Source organism: Phasianus colchicus, chromosome 14 (assembly GCF_987193195.1).
Source record: "Phasianus colchicus chromosome 14, bPhaCol1.hap1.1, whole genome shotgun sequence".
NCBI classification, from domain to species: domain Eukaryota; kingdom Metazoa; phylum Chordata; class Aves; order Galliformes; family Phasianidae; genus Phasianus; species Phasianus colchicus.
Window position 1 is genome coordinate 17,856,241 of NC_143449.1, and position 23,353 is coordinate 17,879,593.

The 23,353-nt window shown below is 54.0% G+C and overlaps 3 protein-coding genes across 4 annotated transcripts; 1 reads left to right on the forward strand and 2 right to left on the reverse strand.

Moving 5' to 3' along the window:
* Window positions 1-4: 4 nt before the first annotated feature.
* LOC116229603 (uncharacterized) lies at window positions 5-3,311 on the reverse strand. 2 transcript variants are annotated; one of them, XM_031594170.2, is made up of 8 exons: window positions 2,801-3,298; window positions 2,596-2,721; window positions 2,125-2,253; window positions 1,727-1,792; window positions 953-1,053; window positions 541-664; window positions 359-430; window positions 5-204 (listed from the first exon to the last, which is right to left on the reverse strand). In XM_031594170.2, the coding sequence occupies exons 1-8, from the start codon at window positions 3,231-3,233 to the stop codon at window positions 149-151; spliced, it is 1,107 nt and encodes a 368-aa protein (XP_031450030.2). In that variant the 5' UTR covers window positions 3,234-3,298; the 3' UTR covers window positions 5-148. The 2 variants fall into 2 exon arrangements, with proteins under 2 accessions (XP_031450030.2, XP_090006543.1); XM_090150417.1 differs by lacking the exons at window positions 5-204; window positions 359-430; window positions 541-664 and adding an exon at window positions 673-817 and having other exon boundaries at window positions 2,801-3,311.
* Window positions 3,312-3,385: 74 nt separating this feature from the next.
* On the reverse strand, window positions 3,386-7,348 carry SNX12 (sorting nexin 12). Its single transcript, XM_031594175.2, has 4 exons — window positions 7,124-7,348; window positions 5,853-5,948; window positions 5,530-5,654; window positions 3,386-5,048 (listed from the first exon to the last, which is right to left on the reverse strand). Exons 1-4 carry the CDS (start codon window positions 7,286-7,288, stop codon window positions 4,946-4,948), a joined length of 489 nt encoding a protein of 162 aa, XP_031450035.1. The 5' UTR covers window positions 7,289-7,348; the 3' UTR covers window positions 3,386-4,945.
* A 594-nt stretch (window positions 7,349-7,942) lies between these two features.
* FOXO4 (forkhead box O4) lies at window positions 7,943-21,623 on the forward strand. Its single transcript, XM_031594153.2, has 3 exons — window positions 7,943-8,514; window positions 15,598-16,839; window positions 20,094-21,623. The coding sequence occupies exons 1-2, from the start codon at window positions 8,086-8,088 to the stop codon at window positions 16,819-16,821; spliced, it is 1,653 nt and encodes a 550-aa protein (XP_031450013.1). The 5' UTR covers window positions 7,943-8,085; the 3' UTR covers window positions 16,822-16,839; window positions 20,094-21,623.
* Window positions 21,624-23,353: the final 1,730 nt, after the last annotated feature.

The following is a 23,353-nucleotide window of genomic DNA, read 5'->3' on the forward strand; positions in this document are numbered from 1 at the left end:
CACACTGCAAGAAAACACATTTATTTTGAATACAAGGAGTTAAGAACCAAAGATCCATTTGTGCAAGTGCTCTGTAAATATCACTGGCCCAGCAGCTCAGGTGCCTGGACAAGTCTCTGCCATCTGTCCCATGTGTTGGGGGAAGCTGTCAGTTTCTCTCCGAGATGCTTGGCTTATCCTCTGCAGCATCTTCTGGACAGATTCCTGGGGAACAAGAGCAGCATTCCCAGCACTCAGGCCACAAGCTTTGTCCCTTCCACGCAGCAGCCCTTGGTGACTTGGATACCCAGCAAGGGATCACCAGAGCATCTCTGCAACCTGCGCAGAAGCAAGGGCTCACCCCAGCAAGGGGACATACCTGCTGCTCTGAGCTGAGCCTGCAAGGAGGAGATTGTCTGACAATAGGCTTCACACTTGGCAGCCTTATCAGCTGAGTGAAGGAGGCAAGTCAGTGCATTAAGCCCGAACACATTGCCCTCAGACCTCTTGGGGCAGTAGCAGAGCTCCTGCTCCACCCCCAAACCAACCAGCCCCACATACCTAGCTCCCCTTTCACTCGTTCCAGCTCTTTCTTCACATGCTCCTGGGACAGCTGGCAAGGGCAGGGTGTCAGGGGATGCAGTGACCCATGCAGCAGTCCAGCACAGGTTCTCCAGACCGCACACTGGGACACATCCAAAATGTCAGGATGTATAAAAGTGACCGTGATACAAACCATATGGGAGTGAATGTCTCAAAAGTCCCTTAGAAATTAACTGAGCAGAAGCCTGCAGTGCCCTGAGCACCAACGAGGATGTAAAGCATGCAGCAAAATGCCCTGTGTAAACAGCAGGGAAAGGCTCAGGTGCCAGCTCAGAAACTGGCAGCCCCAGGCACTCCACTGCCTGCCACTTCTGCAGCCCAAGCCCCAGGGTGCAGTGAGTTCATGGGGCAGCACACAGCTGGCTCTTACCTGCGCAGCACAGGCTGCATTCCCACAGCCTGGAGCAGGGCAAGGGTGCAGTGCACTGACATAAGGGGACCCCACACACACCCGCATCTGGTCAGCTTTATCTGTAAAAAGAATTTTCACTAGAAATGTAACTGTCACAGCCACCAGCCTCTCTTCAGTCAGGACATAGAGCTGCTTCAGACAAGCTGCACAGGAGAACAAAAGGCCTTTGAGCCCCTCCAGCTCCACAGCTACTGCTGGCCTGGCCTGGCCTGTTCAGGTGCTGCCCACAGTGGGGAGAAGTGGCTCCCACAAGGGTGCAAGGGGTCAGCCAGCACAGGGGGACACAGAGCTACAGCAAGAGTGACACTCCCCAACAGGAGGGCTGCCAGCTGCCCTGAATGGCTGCCCCTCTCTGTATGCCCCAGGCAAAAGGCATAAAATCCAACAGAACCCAATACATAAATGCAGATTCTTCCCATTATAGTATGATCACAGACAGCTGGTTTTCAGCTGGCCTTTAGCAGCTAGGAAAAATAGTCACAGAACAGCTTGGGTTGGAAGGGACCTTAGACATCACCCAGTTCCACCCTCCTTCATGGACAGGTTTGTCACCCACCAGATCAGGCTGCCCAGGACCCCATCAAACCTGGCCAGGAAAGCTTCAGAGACAGAGACAGGCTGAGCCCAGCAGGCTGCAGGCAAAGGGCTGCATTCCTGCGTGGAACCAAGCCTCTGTTCTGCTCATCCACTCCATGGCAATCCATGCTGAAAACAGCCATTCTTTGTTCCCACCATTTTCCATCAGCTCTCGGGTCCTATTGCACACCGGTTCCTGAGAAGTCGATTCTGAAGTACAACCTGGGAAACAAAAATGAAGAGCATCAGGCACTGCTCAGAGAACGCCCAGACAGCAGGCAGAAACCCTGTCCTGAGAGTGACCTAGAGCAGCAGATTTATTCAGGCTCTTTCTTGGTGCCTCTCCAGGGAAAGGAACTCCATGCAGCCTCGCTGCTCTGTGTTTCAGTGCCCTTCATCCGAGCCCACGCACACACTGCCCCCTCCTGTCCTCAGTCAGGATCAGCCTTAGACTCTGAAGCCGAGACCTGAATAACGTCCCCAAAAGGAGCTCCTCTCCTCCCTGCCACAACGCTGGAACCTCGAAGGCTTCTGCCCAGCCCACTCCCCCTTACCTAGGTAAGTGTGCTTGGAGGAAGGTGCCACTTTTCCCGCTGGCTGCAATCGGGAGCGAGAAACCACGGTAGGAATCCCGGTGCGAAGCCTCTGAGGGGGCTGTCTGCGGCCCCCAGCCTTGCCAGCAGCTACAGAAGAACGACATCAGGTCCAGGGACTGCAAGGACTGCAAGGACAGCCGTAAGCCAGCCACACCGCGCCCCTCCTCGGGCAGCTCAGGGCTCTGCCAGGCCCAGCAGCACCAGCATCCGTGGACCCATAAGAGATACTGAGCCAACAGACCCCCGGTCCGTGCTGGCAGGAGGCCGAGCGGTGCCAGCACAGCGCTCACAGCGCAGCCACGTCCCCTGGGCTCCTACTCGCACTGCTGCCACGGACTCCCCACTCCCCACGCTGCAGCCCAGGCCTTCCCCCTTCTCCCTTCTCGATGCAGCACCGACCCTCCGAGATCCCCATCACTGCACAATTACTTTCCATCGCTTTGTCCCGGTGCGGAGGAGCCCTGGTCCCGGCGGACGGCAGAGCCAGCTGCGAGGCTCTGCTGGTGGGATGCTGCAGCCTGGACTTGGCAGCCGGCATCGTCTTCAGCTTGGCACCTGCGGGGGAAGGGAGGAGAGAGGCTGTGCTGCTGCAACCTGACGGCAAAGCGGGCACCGACCTCAGGGCACGGCTCACCTAGGGGCACGGGCAGCTTGGAAGCGGGGACACCGGGCCCCGTGCCAGCCCCTCTGCCAGCCCCCACGGATGCCCGCCGGGCCAGGGACGGCCTTCCAGCAGCGCGGCCCGGGGAGCGGGCAGGGAGGAACTGCCCGACCCTGCGGGGCTGCGGGCGGAAGCGTCCCAAGGCACGGGGCAAAACGAGGCGCCGCGAAGCCCCGCGGGAGCGACCGAGGAAAGCGGATCCGGACGGGCTGCCCGCGGCGGGGGGCGGCGAGGATTTGAGGGGCGTGGAGGTGACTGGACCGGAGCCCGTGAGCAGGCGGGCGGCGATGGTGCGGCACTCATCCTCGAAGAAGCTGCGGTAGAGCGGGGAGAGCGGCGAGCCGCCTCCGTCCCGCTGCGGGTCGGGGCGCTTCGGGGAGCCGCGCCTCAACTCCTGCCGCGACATCGCGCTCTTTCCGCCGCGCGAGCGCCTGGCGGCGGGGAGGCCGCCCGTGCTTCTCCGCGCTGCTCAGCGCCCCCTGCCGCGCGGGAGGCCCTCCCGCTGCCCCACCCCGCACCCCCCCACCCGCCCCGCTGCCCGCAGGACGAGGCGGAGACTTGGCTTCACAGTGGTTTAATGCGAACGGAACCGGGAGGATACACTGGACAGAGTGGGACAGCCGGCTGGGGGCTGCCCCGCAGCGGGACGCGCAGGACGAGGGGACCCTCCCTCCAAGCGGGGGCTGATGGGGACAAAGGACTTCCCGCAGCCACGCGGTCCCCGAGCAGCTCCATCCTGGCTTCGGCCCCTTCTCATCTCTCAGCCCCACCCCTCACCCTCAGCACCAGGCCGTCAGAACACCCAGGGGACACTACGGAGGCCGTAGGGGTGAGCGTGGCAGGGAGCCTGGCAGGGACGGGGGGGAGCAGCCACCACGGGTCTGGGCTCTGAGAGAGGCTCTACACCCGCCACAACCTGAAGGAGTGCCCACAAAGCTGCCAGCATTGACCTGTGGAGTCCCTGAGCCTCACGAGATACAGCCATGACAGCCAGAGGGGTCTCCAAAGGACAGTTCTGGTGCAGCAAGTTGCTCACAAGCCCTGGACGGTTCCCTGATCAGCCTTGTACCTTCCACACTGTCACTGTCTAGTTCATTGCAAAACGGAGAAAAGACAAAAAATCCATCTGTCCTTATCCTGTTCCGTGCCAACTGATTAACCCAGAACTGACCCAGCAGCTCCTGCTGTCCCTTATTGGAGAGGTGGTGCCACCCTCACGCTGGGCTCCTCTTGCAGCAGCCAGCTGCTGTCACCTGTCACCACCACTGCACCACAACAGCCACGGCTGCCTCCTGCTCCTCAGCCAGACCCATCTCCCCCTTCTGCAGCTGGGGCACAGGAGGAGGTCACCACAGCCCAGCTGAACTAAAAACGTCAATGCATTTTTAAAGCTCGAGCCCACACTGCGATAGGCCAGGCTCGCCCAGCTTCCACACAGCAACCTGCTCACACACAGCATCAGGAGAGCACACGTCGTGGGAACCCCCCGGAGCTGCCTGCAGCAAGCGAGAAAGGAGAGGGGCTGACACTAACACACCACACGGGTCTGTAATGCAGGAGGCTGAGCGCAGGGTTAGAATAAGTCTTGGGCCTCTGCACTTCCAGACAGTGAAGAATGGGGGTTTCATGCAGGGTGAATGGGGTGGACGAGGGACCAAAACACCCAGGCACCTACTCACTGTTTTGGATAAGCCTTACTAAAACGCTAATACCTGATGCAATCACTGACCAACGTGACAACTGCTATTCTTCAGAGTCTCCTGCAGAGAAGCTTGGGGCTGCATGGACAGGGGAGTGAAGGTCATCTCATACCTTTCTGTACAGGGAGAGAGGCAGCTCCTACACCATAATGCCACAAGCAAGTTCCTGCTCCACACCTATTCACACCTGCCGCTAGGTGTGGGACAACACATTCACTTGCATAAATCTTCATACCTTTAGGCCAAGACCACAGCCCAGAAGAACAAGCTGCTGCCAGTTACAAAAGAGGAAAATACTGAACAAACTGGGAGGTTCAAGAGAGGAAAAGCTGGTTCAGAGAAGACAGATTTAGTGTAAAAATAAATGTCATTTTTGCAGGAGGGAGGGTGGAATGGAGGAAGACAGTGCCAGGTGCTCCTACTGGCGCACTTTCCCTGGGACGTAATTCCTATCGATAGTCTCCTCTTGCAGAAACATGTGTAAGCAGCGCTCGTTCTGTGCCAGCGGGTGCCCAGCAATTCTAGAAGAAAACCAGAGGTAGAGGTTAGCAGAGGCACCATCAGACCCCCGTGCACACATTTTCTGTAGGCGATGAGTGAGGCAGAACTCTCCTCTCATGGGCAGCCAGCAGCTCCCAGCACACCCACACTGGCCTCAGTCCAAGGCCACTGAGTCAGTGTGCAACAGGGTTAGAAAGATGCTCGAGCAGAAAGTTCCCCATCACAGCAGGAGGTCAGGAGCATCCTGAGCCAACACTGCCCAGGCAGTAGATCTCTGTAACAGAACTGTTCTGCTAAGATTTGCTTCGCTCTCAAAACACAACCTACTCGGGGGCTTACGTTTGCTTCAGACCTATGGTTTCATTACCTGGAAGCAGACAACATCCTTTAGCATAACATTAGCATATCTAGATTCCTTTCTGGTCAACTCACAACCCTCTCTCTTCTACCAGCAGCAGCTGGGAGAACAAGCAGGCAGCAAGCCCAGGGCATCAAGCTTACTTGTTAATAAACTGTTCTAATCCCTGTCTTCGCTCCTCAATGAAGGACTCCTCAAAGATGCCCTCGTCTCCTCGGAACGGAAGCTGTCGTTTCAAAGCTTTTCCAGGCAGCGGTGGCACTACAATCTGAAAGCAAAGAATCACTCCTGTCAGCAGAACTGCCATCTGAGAGAGGGCATCCTTCATCATTTGACACTCATCACACGGCCAGAAATTGAGTCCCGGTGGCTGCCCACCACAGCCTCTCCTCTGGACAAAATTATTGCTACAGCTGTTCTCATACAGCTCACTTGCAGGAATAGGCATGTCTGAGCAAGACCTCACCTTACTGTCTCGTTCCAGCTCATTCTTCAGCCATTCAAAGTCACTGTATCGTCTCCTCACACATGACTCCTTCAATTTGAAGATTGGGAGATTTGTCTGTAATAAAGAGAAACAGTTTGCAGGGCGCTTCAGAAGCTGGAGGGTATTTCAACATGCAGTTGAAACCCAAAGCTGCATTCAGAAAACCAGGCCCCTCCAAGAGGGACGAGTCACAAGAACACCCAGCTTCGTTATTCAGGACAGCACCAAAGCCCTTCAGAATCAAGCAAGCACTTGCTAGGCTACTTGGAGCCAGCCATTCCCTCCCCCTCAAGTTACTATTTCAGGAACACCCTCCACACCCAGGGGCACACAGTGCTTACAGTACAGACAGGCTAATTGTTTTTTTCCTCCCGAGTTCACTCCATTTTGAGGTGATATACAAAACAGCTTTGCAGCCTCCTGCAGAGCAAAAGATGCTACCAACAGCAGTGTTTCCATGGAAGAAAAAAGGGAGGAAATCTTGTCCCTGCAACTGCCCAAGGCCAAACCTTGTGCTACCATCTCCTCTGAAAAGACTGCCAGTCCCAGCAGATGAGCAGCTTTCTCCTATCTGCCCTGTGCTACTGGAAGAACCAGCAGCAGCTTCCCTTCCTTCTCCCTGAATCCAAGAGCCTTAAGACTGACGGCTCCTCAAACTTCACCTTTGCACTATCAATACATTCTGAATCATCGTGGGAGCTGAGGCAGCACAACCTCCTGACACGCAGCACCCAGACACACACAGGTACTGCTGCAAACACAGCTAACTACATACAGACCAGGCCCTGAGCAACCTCATCAAGCTGTAGATTTTCCTGCCCACTGCAGAGGAGTTGGACCAGATGACCCTTAAGGGTCCCTTCCAACTCAAACGATTCTATGATATCCCGATCAGTTCTGCAGAATAAAACTGCTTTCAAAGCACCTCCGCAGGAACTGCTTTCAGCCAGACAAGGATCCGCTCGCTGCCATCCCTCTAGCAGGAAAATCCGGAATTAAGGCGAAATAAACAAACACCCAATCCTTCTGAAAGGCGCTCAGCAGTTAAACCACGCTGTGACAGAAGGCAACGCCGGCACCACGGCAGCCCAGAGGGAGCACGCTTCGGGGCGAGCTCAATCCTACGAGCTCCAGCTCCCAGCGCGCGGCTGTGAGGCGACAGGCCTCCGTAGGGCCGCAACCCCCGGCCCAGGCCGCGCTCACGCCCTGCCAGGCCGCCCCCCGCCCGCCCGGCCCCGCGAGGGCCGCACCCTCATGCGGAGCTCGTAGCTGGTGTATCTGGCGCGGCCCATGCCCACGGTCTGCGGGTTGAAGATGTCGATCTCCAGGAAGTTGCTAGGCGGCCCGTACGCGTCCGTCAGGTCCTGCGGCTTGGCGTTCAGACGCCGGGTGTCCGCCACCGCCGCCTCCGACATGGTGGTGGTGCCGCCGCCGCCGCCCCGCCCGGCTCGGCCCGGCCGCTGCCGCAGCCCGCGTTGCCCCGCCCGCGCATAACGCCTCGCCGCCCGCCCGCTGCCTGCATAACGCAGGGTTTATCCAGAGTTCCGGGCGGCCGAGGCCACCCCACTCGTGCATCCTGCGCCGCCACTCGCACGGCGCTTGCATAACGAGAGTAAGTATTCATATCGCAGGGCTCAGACGGTCACAACCCCAGAATCTGGATGCTCGCCGGGGCCCCGGAATCTGATTAATACAACGAACGGGTTCGGGCCCATCGCGCTTTGCGCGCTGCTCCCGTCCGGACGCCGCGCTCCCATCCCCGGCGGGGCGGCGTCCGAACGAACCGACTTCCTCACGAGACACACAAGGCCCACAAAAGGGGCACAAGATGTGTGAGGACTCGGTTATGTAAGCGCAGCCGCCGCGGCGCCCGCTGGGAGCTGTAGGCACGCGGCCGCACCGCCTGCCACGCTCTCCCGTCGGAGTCACGCCTCCATCTCTCCGCCCCTCCGGCGCGGTGCTCGCCGGGAGCTGTAGTCCGCCGCCCGCCCTCGGCCACGCGCCGCGGCCCCGCCAGGACTACATTTCCCAGCGTGCCCCTCGCGCGCACGCGCACCGCGCGGTGCTGCTCCCTGGTAAACACAGCGGCGCGGCGGTGGCGGCGACGACGGAGGGTTCGGGGTTGACAAAGGGGCCGCGGGCCGAGCCCATGCGCCGCCGCGGAGCGCGTCAGGCCCGGCGGGGCGCGGTGCGGCGGCGCTGAGCGGGGCTCATGGCGGAGGCGGGCGGAGCGGCGGCGGCACCGCCGGACATCGACCCGGACTTCGAGCCGCAGAGCCGGCCGCGCTCCTGCACCTGGCCCTTACCGCGGCCCGAGCTGCCCGCGGGCGCGGCCGAAGCGGGCGGAGCGGGCGCGGCGGCGGAGGAGGGCGCGGGCGGAGCGGCGGCGGCGGCGGCGGGGCCCGGGCGGACCGAGGGGGCGCGGGCCGGAGGCGGCGGCGGCGGAGCGGCGGCGGCGGCGCGGAAGGGCGGCTCCCGGCGGAACGCGTGGGGCAACCAGTCGTACGCCGAGCTGATCAGCCAGGCCATCGAGAGCGCGCCCGAGAAGCGGCTGACGCTGGCGCAGATCTACGAGTGGATGGTCCGATCCGTGCCCTACTTCAAGGACAAGGGGGACAGCAACAGCTCCGCAGGATGGAAGGTGCGCGGGGCTGCGGGTCGGTTCGAGGCGCTCCTTCTTTCCGCTCCTCCTTTCCGCTCTCCCCGCGGGGCCGTTCGCGGCCGCGCTCACCTGTTGCTCCTCGTCCCGCTCCGTGCCGGGATCGCTGCTCGGCGCTGTGCCTCGTTGTGCTCGCTCCTCGTGTCCTCTGGGCTGTGCTGGAAGGAGCGAAGCTGCCGCGGAGGCCGTCGAGGAGCTGCTGAGGGGTTTTTTAACTCGAGGCCGCAGTTCTCTGTCGCCCCGGTGCGCGGGGCTCCGTGTGAATAACAGTTTCATAGCAGGCATTCTTGGCGTTAAGGGCCTCCTTTAAAAGCGTGCTCTGCCCGAGAGCCGCTTTGCAGGGACTGAGGACCTCTGCTGGAGTTTGGCAAAGGGAGAACGCACATCAGAGCTGCAAACCTCTTCCCGTCTGCCCTCTCCTGCTGCTCTGTGTATGGGCAGGTGCTGCGCTCAGTTAAAGACCCGGCTGTGCTTCCATCCTCTGCAGGTGGCGGCTGCAGTGCGTGTGCTGTTCGGTCAGGTGGGCTCCAGCAAAGAGAAGGGGTGATGTGAGAGCTGGGCTGTGAAACAGCCCCATGGGCTGCATGCGTACGTACCTCACAGCAGATGCCCCAGGAGTGGGGGCTGAAGGGCAGCACCGCAGTGATGCTGTGCTCCTGTTTGCAGCCTGTGCTGCAGTGTGAGCTGGTGGGTTTGGGGCTTCCGCAGCTCCGGCTCTGCATTCCTCTCCTGCATGACTGAGCAGCCAGTCAGCACTGAGAGTTAGCTTTGCTTCTAGCGGTGTGTTGGTGGGGCTGCCTGCAGCTGGTCCAGCTCTGAAGGGGCTCACTGGGCAGCTGTGGGAGTCCTGTTGGCTGGAGAGAGGGCAGGAGTGGTGGGAGAGGTGCAGCTGTCTCAGCCCAGGTTGGCATGGGTTGACACAGAACTTTTTCCCACTGTATTTCTCACACTTTCTGACAGCTAAGCATAGCTTAAATTTGAGAATCCGTGTATATTTCTTTGTGTTAAATCTCTTCTTTGTGCGGGTTGAACCATCATTAAGCTTCAGTTTGAGGCAGGACACGGTTATTCTTTTCAGTAGGTTTGGGGGGCTCGTGGCAGAGGGCTCTCCCACCTCGGGCTGCACACGCTGTGCTGCTCCTACTGTTGAACAGACTCATGTTCTTCTGACAAACAGTTCCTGGAACAGTGTCTGTTCTCTTCAGGAATGTGTCTGCATCTGTTTGGCAACAGAGCCTGAAGTTGTGTCTTATTAAATGTATCCCAGGATGTTGTGGGGAAGCTGAAGCATCGTGCCCAGCTGGAAGCTGCAGTAGGTGGGTATGGAGCTTCGTAAAGCATGGCTGTCCTCTTGTATGAATGTGCAGAGGGACTGTTGGCCTTGGTTGTACTCTGAGTTTTCATTGTGTATCATGTTTAGGAAATGTAGTCAGATTTAACATTCAGAAAGATGGAAATGGGAATCTGTGCACAGGGGGAAGCAATCTGTGCTCTGCTGTTCTGCAGTGACTTTTTCCTCGCGATGAAGTTCCTTTGTAGCCCTGCAGCCTGAGGGCTGCTTCATCCCATCCAAACTGACACAGCCACAGAGATGTGGGGGGGCTCCGGTTCCTTTTGCTCAAGTTAAGGACTCTTCTGGGTGCAGCTTTTTCAATGTTGAACTGAATGAGTTTGGATAGGGGAACCAAAGGTGGAGCTGCTGCCCAGTGCTGGTGGGATGCTCAGGTGCCTTCAGCCCCTGAGCTGTGATGTTCCTGTTGTTTTGGCAGACACACTGGTAATGTGTCACATTGTGCAGTTCTAATAGAGAATTTGAGATGGGAAGTTAAAGAAGTGAACATGTTTAGAACATTATACACATCTGCTCTAGTTAATATAAAGCCTGTGAACTCGTTGTTGCTTCAGAATGGCTTTGCAGCTGCTTTACCCCAGCACACAATGGAGGGAAATACAGCTGTTACGGTCTGTGAGGGTGTGACCTCTGAGTTCAGGAAAGCTCAGTTCTCGAGGAAGGTGCCGTTTGCTGTTCCTGAACTGTGCCAGGGGACAGAGCTGCTGGGTGTGCAGTCTGGCTGCTCCCTAATGTAATTCAGCTGGGGTTAAGAATTAACCAGGCTGGGGGGAGAAGTGTCGGCGCAGGGGTGTGCCTGCAGCCGCTGTAATCCCCTCGTGGGCTCTGCAAGCTGCTCCAGGATAAGAGGATCATTCCTTCCGGCTCTCTGCCTGCAGGATGGGGGGCGTGGGGGCTTTGGGCAGAGCTGTGCCTTGCTCAGCAGGAGGACACAAACCCGTCTGCAGCAGTCCCTGTGTGCTCCTGCTGCACTTTGTGTGTCTGTGAGTATAAGCAGGTTCAGCACGGTGATGGGCACACAAAAAACGTGATCCCATCCAGAGCAGGGCCACGTTCCAAAGCCAGGCTTGTGATGTTCTCCCAAACCCACTGTCTTCTCTTCTGTAGGAGCAGAAGGAACTTGAAGCTGGCCTCTTCCACATCAATTCAGCATAGGGAAGATCAGCCTTTTCCTATGCGTGCAGTGGAAAGGAAAGGACAAATGGTTCTGCAGCATAGCACTGGTTGCAGGAGGCTGAAGTGCCACGCTGTGTTCTGGCACTTTGTGTTTGCTTCCATTCAGATGTGTGTGTGTGCACGGTGCAACAATTCCAGTGGCTGCACTGCAGATTACAATGAGAAGGGACTTCTTTGGCTGCTGCAGTGACAGCAGCTCTTATGGTCCTCTGTAGAAGAGCAGCAGCCAGAAAGCAAAAGCAGCCCTGGCTGGGAGGTTCTGCAGGTTATCCTCACACCTTGCAAATGAGTTCCAATTCAGTTCCAATTAAGCGTGTGCTTGTTTTGCTGGAGGTGAGCTGTTCATCATTCATTGGCTCACCGACTGCTGCCCGGCCAGTTTCACTTTTTCTGTAGGCAGATGTACAGAAAGCAGTCGTAGAATCATTGACAGGTCGTGAAGCCCTTTGTAGTATTCTCCTGTTGTTGCCTGCTGAGGCATTATTGGCTGCGTGCCCAAAAGCCGTAAAGCAGAAGGAGATGTAAAACTTGAGCTCAGCGTTTCAGCTCTGAGCAAGGTGCTGTTCTGCATGAGCTTCAGTCCGGTGCACATCTGTAGGTGGGGAGGACTCAGCCTGGAGCTGCTGGCTGTGCAGGGAGGGAGGCTGAGGTGGTGTTAATCTCCCTCAGACGTTCTGGCAGTGAAAATGAAGAGGTATGTATTCTACATAGCTTTGATTGCTGACGTTGTTGCTGTCATTGTTGGCACCTAACTAAATTTAACAGAAACCAGAACAGCAGTAATCAACAGAGGTACAACAGAGCCATGCTGCGTTAGGTTTGTTGGGGTTCTTTTTAAGTTCTGTGGGTGATTCTTGTTTTTCCTTCCCAGGGTGCAGTCGTTTTGGTCCAAGGAGGGAGAGCTCTCCTTTTGGCAGCATCCCCTCTGCCCCATGCGGTGTGCTCCAACCCCCGGGAGCTTTTGCTACTCCCTGTCCATTTGTTTGGCAAAGCTGCATTACTGGAAGATGAGTTTTGCAGCACGGCTTCATCTATCAGGCAGCCCTGAAAGGCAGCAGCTCCTGGGATGCTGGCATGGCTTGTTCCAACAAGTTCCTCCTGCTCTGTCTAATCCCAAATAGCTTTTGCTCTGTCTGCCTGCCTGTCATGTTCAACATCTTAAATTGTCACGGTTTCCCTCTTTTAGAGAGCTAGGATTTCCTTCTTTTGAGCTCAGACCGAAAGATTGCAGAGAGGGGAAAACGTCCCTCCTAAGAAGCAGCTTTCTGTCTGCGAGGCTGAGGTCTGCACCCATGCTGGAGGGCGGCAGCAGGAACACGGCTCAGCTCTGGAGCAGTTGTTTACTTGCTGGAGCACAGCTTTGCAAAATCTCTGCCATGAAGCCTTTTCCCAAAGCCTTGGGAGCCAAGTGCCGGGGTGAGTGCTGAGACAGGCACTGACAAATGTGGGAGGCGGGGCGTCCTCCCTCGTGCAGCCTCTGAAGAATGCCGTGGCAAATTATAATTCAGTGCAATTACAGGCCTGGCTTTGGAACATGGCCCTGTGCTGGATGTGACCGTGTTCTTTGTGTGCCCGCGAGGCAGTGAGAACGCAGTGCAGGGAGCTGCAGGGATTGCATGTCTTGTTTTTCTTTTTCTTCCTGTCCCCGATTCTTCAGAGAGACTTTTTTTTTTTTTTTTTTTTTTTTGCTAAGGCTTCCTCTGGGATTTGTGGTAGCAACTTTTTTGAGACTTTGTCAGAGAATGGCTGCAGTGCTGATGGAGCATCCCTGAAAACCAAAGCAAACGTGGGCAGTGGGATGGGCAACAACCCCAGCCTACCCTGGAAGCCATGCAGTGACATGGAAGGGCCATCACTGGTTTCTGTAGGAATCAGCTGTGTGCTGTGGGTGGGATGTGATGTGCTGTCTGGAAGGCTGCTGGGGCAGCCTTATGCACCACCTGGTGGGTGATGCCTTGCCTGCAGACCAAACGGGGCTCTGCACTGTGCTGCTGGGGGGCTGTGTGGCAGCATGGATTGCTCCTTTCCTTTCTATAGAGCCAGGAGATGTTATCAACTGAGAAGATTCAGTGTAGTGATAACTGCTGGGGAACGAGGAGATGGTTTGTGTGGTGTTAGGCACGCAGCTGTGGCTGTGGGTGTTTCCTGCCCCAGACACGGAGTGGTTGGGGCCAGGGGGATCACTGATTGTTTAAGTAAATGTTTCTAGCCAGGCTTTAATCCGTGTAATAGCTGTCATTAATTTCCTACTAGTCTTGTCCGAATGTGGTTTAAAGGCATCAACTCTGATCCAAAAGGGATGAGAGACACCAATGGGGGCTTTTCTCACTGCAACACACAGCTGTAGTCCATAAGATCCTCTAAGATATGCAGTCACCCATTCCCCAGCTCACTGCCATAGAGGTTCCCATGGCTTTGGCACCAGCCTGTCCCCATCCCCACACTCAGGCTGCACTCAGCCTGGAGGCATTGCAGACCCACAGCCCATGTTGGCACCCAGTATCAGCATTTCAGAGCAGCCAGACTGCTCTGCAGCATCTCTGAAGTTAATTGCAGCTCTGCTTTTGGTTCAAGTTGCTTAACGTCGAGAAAGGAAATACGTCAGGGTTGCCTAGGGGACTGAATTCTGTCATTTCCTCTCCTGCCAGGTTTCGCTTGGAGTTCTGCGGTTATTTATGGTGAATTTTCCGCTCGCTTTCTCAGCAAGATTTGAGGGTGCCCTCCGTGTGTCAGACCTGCGTCAGTCTGACAGCTGCATCCTCGCGCTGGGGAGCACGCAGCATGGAAGCTGCCAGGGCAGGGGCTCCTCTCCTCATCCCCATGGCTAAGTTTGCTGCCTGCGTGACACACAGCCAGCCCAGTGCACCCCTGACCACACATCTGTTCTCTTCTGTGTTTTGTTAGCGTGGTGGTAGCCCAAAATCAAAGCAGAGCTGAAAGAGGAGCCTGAGAGCTGTGTGCTGTGCAATGGGAGATGGAGCAGTGCAGCCACCATCTGTGTCTGTGGCCACTGACCATCGTGGCTGCTTAGCAGGGATGTTTGTGAGCCCTTTGCTACCTTTTGTGCAAGGGTTTCAGGCTTCCCAAAATAGCTATTTCAAGATGTCTTGTTTCAAGCTGCTGTTCAGTCAGAAAATTTGGTACTAAAACTTAGGATGTGGAAAGTGATGTTATTAGGATGTGGAAGTGGTGTTATTGTTTTCTTCAGGTTTCATTGTTCACGGATCTCTTGAAGCAATGCAGGAGCACTTACACCAATGCAGCCTGCAGGACTGGGCGTCTTCAGCAGCTCACAAGTTAAATGTGAGGGGAATGAGTGAAGATCTGGGAGGTTCTTGCTGTAGGAGCATGCATAGCAAGCGTGGTCACTTGGGGAGTGGGGCAGTGCTTTGGAAATGAGGGCAACAGCTTCCTAGGAGATGGTACCACTCTCATTGCTGTTCTGGACTTGGAGAAGAATAGAAGTGAGCTTGTGTGTCCTTTGGGAATGTTTTTCTCCAAATCCTCAACAGCCAATGGTTGAAATGGAAGCTGACACAGAACCATTTGCGCATCTCCTTCCATCTGCACAAAACTTTCCGCTGTGCCCATGGTGTTTGTTTATCTGCAGCTGCTCTGCTTTAGGACAGTTTGTTTGAGGTGGACAAAATGAGCGTGGTAAGGACTCATCTGAGAGGAAAGGGTGTGGAGAGGGAAAGCAGCAGGCAGGAAGAGCTGTGCTTAGAAGCAGTGGAAAAGGATGATAAAAGCACAGTTGGTTCAGAGCAGTGATGTTGTGCGAGAAAACTGAAGGCTGCTCTGAGCCTTTTAGCTTGTATGACACAGGTGTTGCCCTGGACCACTGTTGTGCTACTGATAAAGCACCTTTTAATTATGTGCAATTTGCCCATCTGAACTAATTAAGTGCACAGCACAGGCTTCAGGGAGGCTCGTGGAGGGTCTGCCCAAACAGCTTCTGATCCTAAAGGGAGGTTTATCAGCACAGTTGCAGGATGAAAATTTGCTTTGACATTGGTGTGCAGCCATTTTAGCTGGCAGTTTCTTGCAAAGCTCAACCACGTGAAGGGTGTTGGGAGGGACAAGGAATGCATGCTTTGCCAAATGGGAAGATGGGAGAGGCTAAAACTGGCATGTACCGTGTGGGAGTGCATTATCAGCTTGAACATCTTACCCCATTAGAAGCACACACAGTGTACTGCATCCTTGCAGAGTGAGGCTGGCAGCCTCCAGGCTTAGCAGGGTTCTTGCTCCACAGATTCTCTCTTGTTTGTATTGGAGATGAAAAAGGTGACAGGTATATGGAATTGGGAGTGTTGTGTCAGTATCGTGGTGGTTTCACCCCTGGTGCTGCAGTGAGGCACTGCACTTCTTGCAGGTGCTGTCAAGCATGTTCAAGCAGAAATAACAGGCTTCAGACAGGTAGCACTTTGCTGTACCTTCCTTCTCTGGATGCTGTCTGAATGCACTGTGAGATTTCTAATTGAGAGGTGTGGTGTAAGCAGTCCTCATATCTTGTATTGTTTTTGTTTTCTTTTCAGAACTCTATTAGGCATAACCTGTCCCTGCACAGCAAGTTCATTAAAGTTCATAATGAAGCCACGGGGAAGAGTTCCTGGTGGATGCTCAATCCTGAAGGTGGTAAAAGTGGAAAAGCACCAAGAAGAAGAGCTGCATCTATGGACAACAGCAGCAAACTCGCTAAAGTCAGAAGTAAAGCATCCAAAAAGAAACCCCCTCTCCAGTCTGCACCAGAAGCCACTGCTGACAGCCCTGGCTCCCAGTTCCCAAAGTGGCCTGGGAGCCCATCCTCGAGAAGCAATGAGGACTCTGATGTGTGGAACACCTTCAGGCCTCGAACCAGTTCCAATGCAAGCACCATCAGTGCCAGGCTTTCTCCAATCCTGACCGAGCAGGATGACCTCCACGACGAAGAGCTTCTCCCATCTATGGTGTACTCCAGTGCATCCAGCAATGTTCCACCAACCGTGACTGAGGAGCTTGAGCTCATCGACGGGTTGAATTTGATGTCTCCCAGCTCATCCGTGCTGTCTACCCAGCAATCCGCCTCCAGTGGTCAGATCCAGAGAGATTCCAGCTTTTCCTTGCGGAGCCCAAATGCAGCTGGTCAGACCACTACGTTTGGCAATTCCCTGTTTAACCCTGTTGAAATGTCTCTGCAGAGTTCTGTCAGCCATTTCTCTGGCCCGCAGACCTTGGAAGCTCTTCTGACACCCGGCTCTCCGCCTCCAAGGGATGTGCTGATGACTCAGGTGGATCCAGTTCTCCCGCAGACTGGTGGCAGGATGAGCAGCCGAACTCTCCTGCTTCTAGGTGGACAATCCACCCAGAGTAAGATGAGCTCAGGCAATGCACGAGGAAAGCCTGCGGAGCAGCAGGCAGAACCAGTTGGTGCCAGTGTTTTGCCATCAACGCTTCCCATAGTAGCATCTCCTCAAAACACTGCCAGCATTAACAGTTTGAAGGCTCCAGTTTCTGCAACAACTGCCCAGTCGGTCCAGCTGGGCAGTCCTCCACTGCTTTCTTCTGCTGGCCCTGCTCCTCTGGGGCTGAACCAGGACAGGCTGCCCATTGACCTGGACATTGACATGTACATGGAGAACCTTGAATGTGATATGGATTACATAATCAACAGTGAACTCATGGATGGAGAAGGACTGGACTTTAATTTTGAACCTGTTCCGTCTACTCCCAGCTACCCCAGCAGCTCACAGGCTTCCAGCCACACCTGGGTACCAAGTTAACTTCAGGAGCACAAAAAGGTAAGTGGTGCCATGTAGAGTACCACGGCTCTGTTGTAACAGCATCAGCCCTGTCTAGGAAGCTTCCTGTGCCCCACTGTCAGTAGTGGAAGAGAAGTCTTTGGAAGAGAGAGTTCTCTTTCAGGACAAAGCTCTGGGAGAGCTGCATTCCCTATTAGAAGGGGAAAGACTGTGTGAAGGAGAGTGGATTTAACTTGACTAGGTAGTAAGCTTCTTAATGAAGCAGAGCAGCAAAGTGAATGAAATTCTTGCTGTCTCTCATTAACAAAGATGACTGTTCTACAGGAGGTTGGTCTTTTCCATTTGATGCTTTTAGCTCTGAATTTGACATGAGAACATATTCTGCTTACATGAAAATGGTACATTCAGAGCTGTTGAACTGAGCAGGCTCTGTTTCTATCCAGGTTGTAATTGTGCTTGCAATGTTTTTTAGTATGTGTAGTTGCAAAGCCTATCTGTTTCATGATTGTCTGCTTTGCCTGCATGTAGCAGGACACAGATGCTCTCGGTTATCAGCCCTTCTGCCTTTCCCTTATCTGGGTATAGTGTCTGTAAGGTCTGGTTTGCCTGTTTGTCAGCCTATGCAGCCATTAGAATGGAAGGGGAAGAGAAAATGGGAGTGTGTGGTGTGAATGGGGATGGAAGGAGGAAGGATGTGTCAGTGCTGTCACACTGGAGATGGAAGCATGTTTCACACTTGGAGCTCACCTAACTAATGGAAAAGGGGCAGTGTCTTTATGGGCTGAGGCACAGGCTGGGCACTGGCTGGGAGATCGAAGTGTTGCCAGGAGTGTCTCCTGAGGAGACAGATGTGGGATTTGTTGGTGTTGCAAGCTCAATTAATAATGCTGGGCAGATGGAAGGGCAAACTGCAGATACTGCTTGAGTCGTGGGAAGCTCTTGAGCTTCAAAATGATGGAGGATGAGCAGAATTATCACGTGCTTGGCTTTAATACTCATTCCAAGGCAAGTGAGTAACCTGAAGACAGTCTTGCTTTGAGAAAGGAGTTTCAACTGGGTGACCTCTGGAGGTTCCCTCAGCCTAAGTTCTCTGCTGATTGCTGCTGCTGTTCACGCTGCAGGTCAGACATCAGGCTGTACACTTGTCTGTTCTGCACCAGTACAGCCTTCCAGGCAAGTACTGCGGACTAGATGCAGTGAAATGCTGTCCTTTGGGCCTGTGATGCTTAAACATTGATACACCATTATATATTGACTTTTTAAGCACAGTTGAATGCCTTTCCCTTGTTTCCTTACTGGGCTTTTTATAGCCTTGTGCACTCATTAAGTGTGCTCAGCTGAATTACAGAGTGTTTGCCTTAAATTGGGCATCTTCACTTCAGGTGAAATACGGAAACTCGGTTTTGATTTCAAAGCTCTTCAGCTGTGTGAAGACAGTTTGCAAGCTGGTGGCAGAGGCTGGTGCATCCTCAGCACTGTTTCCATGGGACCTTGTCCTGAGCTCTTGTGGTTCTGTATGCCATGCATCACATCTGGAGAGGGCATCCACTTTATGGAGGGAGATGTTCACAGGGATGTTTATGAGACGTGGATGCTGCAGATATCCTGCAGTCCTGGCTGCATTCGTTAGCTGGGCTGGATAGTCAACAGAAGACAGCATATCACACACAGCTTTATTTTTTGTAGGGATATAAAATAGGGGAAGCTGACCAAATGTTTATCAAAGGGTAGGGACTAGTGCTGGTGAAGGTATGGCTGCAGTGAAAGGCAGAGGGAGGAGATGAGGCTCATAGCAGCAGCTGTGCTCTTGTTCAGTACAGATTTTCAGTACCTGCGTTGCTTAATCAAAGCAGAGTAACCTTGTTCTGGTGTGCCAGGCTTTCATATTGCTGTGTGATGTTCACACTGGTGAAAACTCCCACGGATGACTGCTGACCTTAGAGCCATCCTAAGCAGTGTCTGCAGGCTGGTTTGTGCCCCCCTGGGTCGGGTATGGCTGTAATGCTGAGCAAAAGCTGCTTGTCGGTGAGTGCTGGTGGTCATGCACTGTGATTTGGAACAATCACTGTTCCTCACGGTGTCGAGCAGACATGACTTTATCCCCTTCTGCTGCGTTAAGCACTGATGATGTGTCCACAGCTCCCCAGTGTTCTGCTTAGGCCCCTTTACATGGAGATGAGAGATCCAACGCCAAACCCTTGCAATGATGCAAAGTACCTCTTGGCTTGCAAGGAAGAGTGGCAGTGTGCCAGCGCTTTCCTTGACTGGGAAATGCAAAAATCCTGCCATTTCTGCTGCTGACTGCGTGGATAACGTGTGGTGAAGGTGCTCGATGTGGGCTGAAGGCTGTGCAGGAAGCGTGGCCGCATCTGGAAGTAGTGGTTGGTCTGCAGGTGCTCCTCCAGTGCTTCATGCTGGTGTCCCCTGTTGGTGGCCTCTGCCTTTCTGTACCATTTTGGCATGAGGTCCATCTGCTCTTCTGGTGGAGCTTAGTTAACGATCTTCCCGCGTTCAGTTGGGATTAGCTCTGTAGCCTGCAGAGCCCTTTATCCCTCGCCCAGCTTGGGCCAGACTCTGTGTTTCCATGCTGTTCTTTAATTCCTTTGAATCCCAACACTGCGTTTTGTTCTCCTAGAAATTTAATAACTGACTGACTCCCCTGCGTTGTCTCACAGTTTCCTGGAGCCTGTTGCTCCGGTTGCTTTTCTTCTTGTTGGGGCTGATCCCCTCCTGCTGCTTCTTCACCTTCCCACAAGTTTCATTTTGTGCTCACCAGTGCTATTGCTGAGTGTGATAGACTTGGTGCCCTGCGTTTACCTTCTCGTTCTGCCTCAGATTGTCTTAAATCTGCTGAGATCTCTCCCAATCCTTGTTTGCTGCGCTGAGTCCAGCCAGAATGGGGCAGAGGGTCTCTTTGTCTTTTCCCTCCCAGCTCACATTCGTGGCTGCTCTTCCTTGCCACTTTCCCACGGTGCTTCTGGTGGCAGCCCAGTCCTTAACATCTGCTTATCTCACAGAGCTTCGGTGCTATCAGCTCGCAGGAGGAGTGCTTGCTTCTGACCTTTGTGCTTTTGTTTCGTCTTCCTGTCTCAATGGTTCTCTGAGTTTGGGGCTGAGCAGTTGTGTCCTCTACTTGACTCCTCCATCAAGGTCTCTGTGTTTGTTCCCTAGCGTAAACGGGCATCTTTGAGCAGCACAGAGCTGACTGATAGTTACTATCTCCTTATCTGTGCATCCAGGATTGCCACCGAAGCTGAGATCTAACTGTTCGCTCTTTTTTTTCTTCTCCCTAGTGTCCTTCAGGTTTTGAACATTGGGTTCTGACTTCGCTTCCCACCCCTGGCAGAGAAAAGAACGGAGCATGTTGGATTTGCTTTCCCTGCACGCCACACCTTGGGCAGAAGGGGCTGCCCATCTAGGAAGAAGGGGCAAACTGCATCTGGCTGCAGCAGGAAGAGGTTAAAAATAAGAATCCTGTTACGTGCCACCTCTCTTCCTACAAACCTGACCCTGCCATGGACCTTCTGGGGAAACCCTGGGCTGAGTGTGTCTGGAGAGGAGCCCTGGTAGAAACCTCGGCCAGAAGCCTCTGTGGCGGGCAGTAGTGTTTTCCCATGTGAAGAGTTGGGTTTGCTGGAGGAATGTCTCCATGGCTGTCCTCTCTCTGCTACGGCAGAAAGTCTCCCAGTGCCTCGGGCTGGCGGAGGGCTGCTCGCTTCCCTCTTGCCTTGAAATAGTTGGACGTTTTCATTAAAGCCACCAGTTGTGCACTTGGAATCCCACGGACCGGCTGAGGAATGGGAAGCAGCGTGCTGATGGAAGCCTGGTGGGAAGAGGGGTGCTGTTATGGGGCTGGGGTCAGTGGTTCCACCGTGCCCTTCTCACCGGATCAGCCGTCATCTTTGTGCAGTGGAGGGCTGTGGTTGTGGCATTCGGGGCTTCCTTCATTCATCTGAGAGGAGCAGTGTTGAGTTTTTTCACTGTGCCAACTGTGCCCTGTTGAATCCTAAGCATGTTTAGAGAAGTCCCTATGCTGTTCTCAGCACGTTCCCAATACACCAGGCTGATGTAAAATAGGCACGGGTGCCAATAGCTGCTTCTGGGACGCGAAAACATCATCTGGGGGTTTGTTTCTCATCTCTCATGCTACAGCAGAGAAGGGGAAAGCCTGGGTGTGGCCTTAACAGAGCCCTGGTTGCTTTTCAGAAGGGCATTTTCTATAGATGAAATATTTTTTTACTAATCTGGGAACTTTCTACAGTGAATATGAAGCCAATGTTAAGTGTGTCCCCGTTAGGCGTATCAGGAGCCTCTGAGGAGGTGCCAGTGACAGACTTCTTTTTCAGAGCTGCATTAGGAACAAACGTATTTGATGTTGGATAATGTATATGATTGAGGGGAGAGTTGGCAGATCCCCACAGTTTCCAACCGCCGTGGGGAAGGGTTGTACATTAATGTAATCTATATGTAAAAGTAGCTGCAAATTACATAGAAGCTTTTCTAAACCTTTTTAAATATATATTATATATTTTAATTGAAAATGAGATTATTGGATAAAAAAAAAAAAAAACAACAATACTTGCTGCATCTGTCCCCTTGATAGCAGATAACACTACAGAGTGGGAGGGGACAGGCCTAAGGCAATTTGGGCCAAGAAGCTGAAGATGTCATTAGTAAAAGTGGGAAGAGCACTGCAGTGTAACTGGGGAATAACTGCCTTCCCTAAAGCAAGTGGAAGGCACCAGCATGGCATTCAGCCACAGCTCCTCGTGTGCTCCCCTGGATCCAGCATTCCCACTGTGCTTGGGAATGCCAGTCATTAACTGCACTCCTCATCCCTTCGGTAGCTGGGCTGCGTTGCAGGGATTCCCATTTGTGGGATGGTGTGGGCTTGGCCATGCTCCGTCTGCTGGCATTCCGGGCAGGGCGATGGAGAGCACTAGCTGGTGTGTTTGTAGCTGTCATCTTGGGTTCTGTGATCTTTATTTGTTGCTGGAGTTTCTTCTGCTGCTGGGGAGCACCACCCTGGGGCTGTGTCAGAGCTTGTCCCATCTTTTGCTTCCTGCAGGACAGAAGCTAGGAAAGAGGAGACCAGTTCACTTGGCACATTTCTGCTACCATTTGGTGCTGGCAGTGGCAGGACCTGGTGAGACGTGGTGGTGCTTTTAGGGTATTCCAGTAGGCTGGGTCTGGCAGAACCCCTCTGGGCTCCTTGCTGAAGGAGGAGGTGGTTTCTGCTCCAGTTTCCATCATGCAGTGCCATGAGCCATGTTGTCTCGCCACCTTGTCTGCTCTGTTGTCATGGACCTCATTTCATTTTCATTTGAGTGGAGATTGGAACACTGGGAGTGGTTTGTCTGCCTGCCTGCACCATTGAGTCTTCAACAGCCTTATCCTCAGCATGCTTGGCCATCAGAGCCCTTGTGTAGTCTGATAACCTCTGCTTTGAAGGCAGTCTCTGTGGCAGACCTCATGGCAATGCACTTAAAAATAATCCACCATCTGCACGTCTGGCCACACCTCGCTGCAGCAAAACCAAAAACATTGAGGAGGCAGATCATAAGCTGGGATACCAGGTCTTGAAGTAGGGATGCATATTCTCACTGCAATTAGTTCATTACTCGAATCGACAGGTAGCCTTTCCACAAACACCTCATGCTACATACGGCATATATTGCACATAATGACTGGCCATTATGCTCATTCACTTAATAGATCCGGTGGGATTTGGGTTTTCTGGTGGATAATAGACCACTTTGTTTGCTTGGACCCCCAGGGCAAACAAGTCCCATAATGTGCAGAGTGAGCTGATGACTGCCATGCTTAGGAGTGGTTCTGCTGCTTCACAGCTGTGTATCAAGGACAGGATAGCAGCACGCCCAGTGCTGCTCAGGGTGACTCTCTGATGCCTTTATCAGGAAAACAGAGCCCAAAGCAATAGGAAGGGCGTTGTTAGCAACAGGTGCTCTCCATCCCCTCAACACAAGAGCAGCTGGCAGGGGCTGAAGGAGCTGGAGAGCGTGTGCTGGTGCTGAGGATGGTGCTCAGGAATGCTCAGTGAGCAATGAATGCAGTGTTATGGGCTCGGGTGGATTCTCTGCTTGTTGGTATGTGTGGCAGGGCGGTTTGGATCCCGGTCACAGAGGGCAGGGATGCAGAGAATTTGGGAGTTCTCCAACCCCTTCTCAAATAACTTCCCCTTCATAAAGCTTTTCTAGCCTGGGATGTTTCCTCATAGGATATAAAGGACTTTAAAGTTCTTAAACCACCGCTTGCTGAAGGCTGGGAGGAGAGGTCTCACTCAGCACTTCCCTGGGATTTGTGTTCTTTCCCAAAGTGTTTGCTTCCGACAGATGCTGAGTGCAGCACAGCATCTCGGTGGGTTGTTGTTCTGAGTCAGCAGCAGTGAGCAGCAGGGATTTACGGGGGCTGTTCCTGTAAGGAGGGGTCAGGCTGGGGTTAGGGGAGCAGCTCTGAGCCTGGTGGGGAAGGAGGGCAGGGGACGTTGCTGTGGGGATGCTGCTCCCTGACAAGTGCCTGGGGGGCTCCTGGC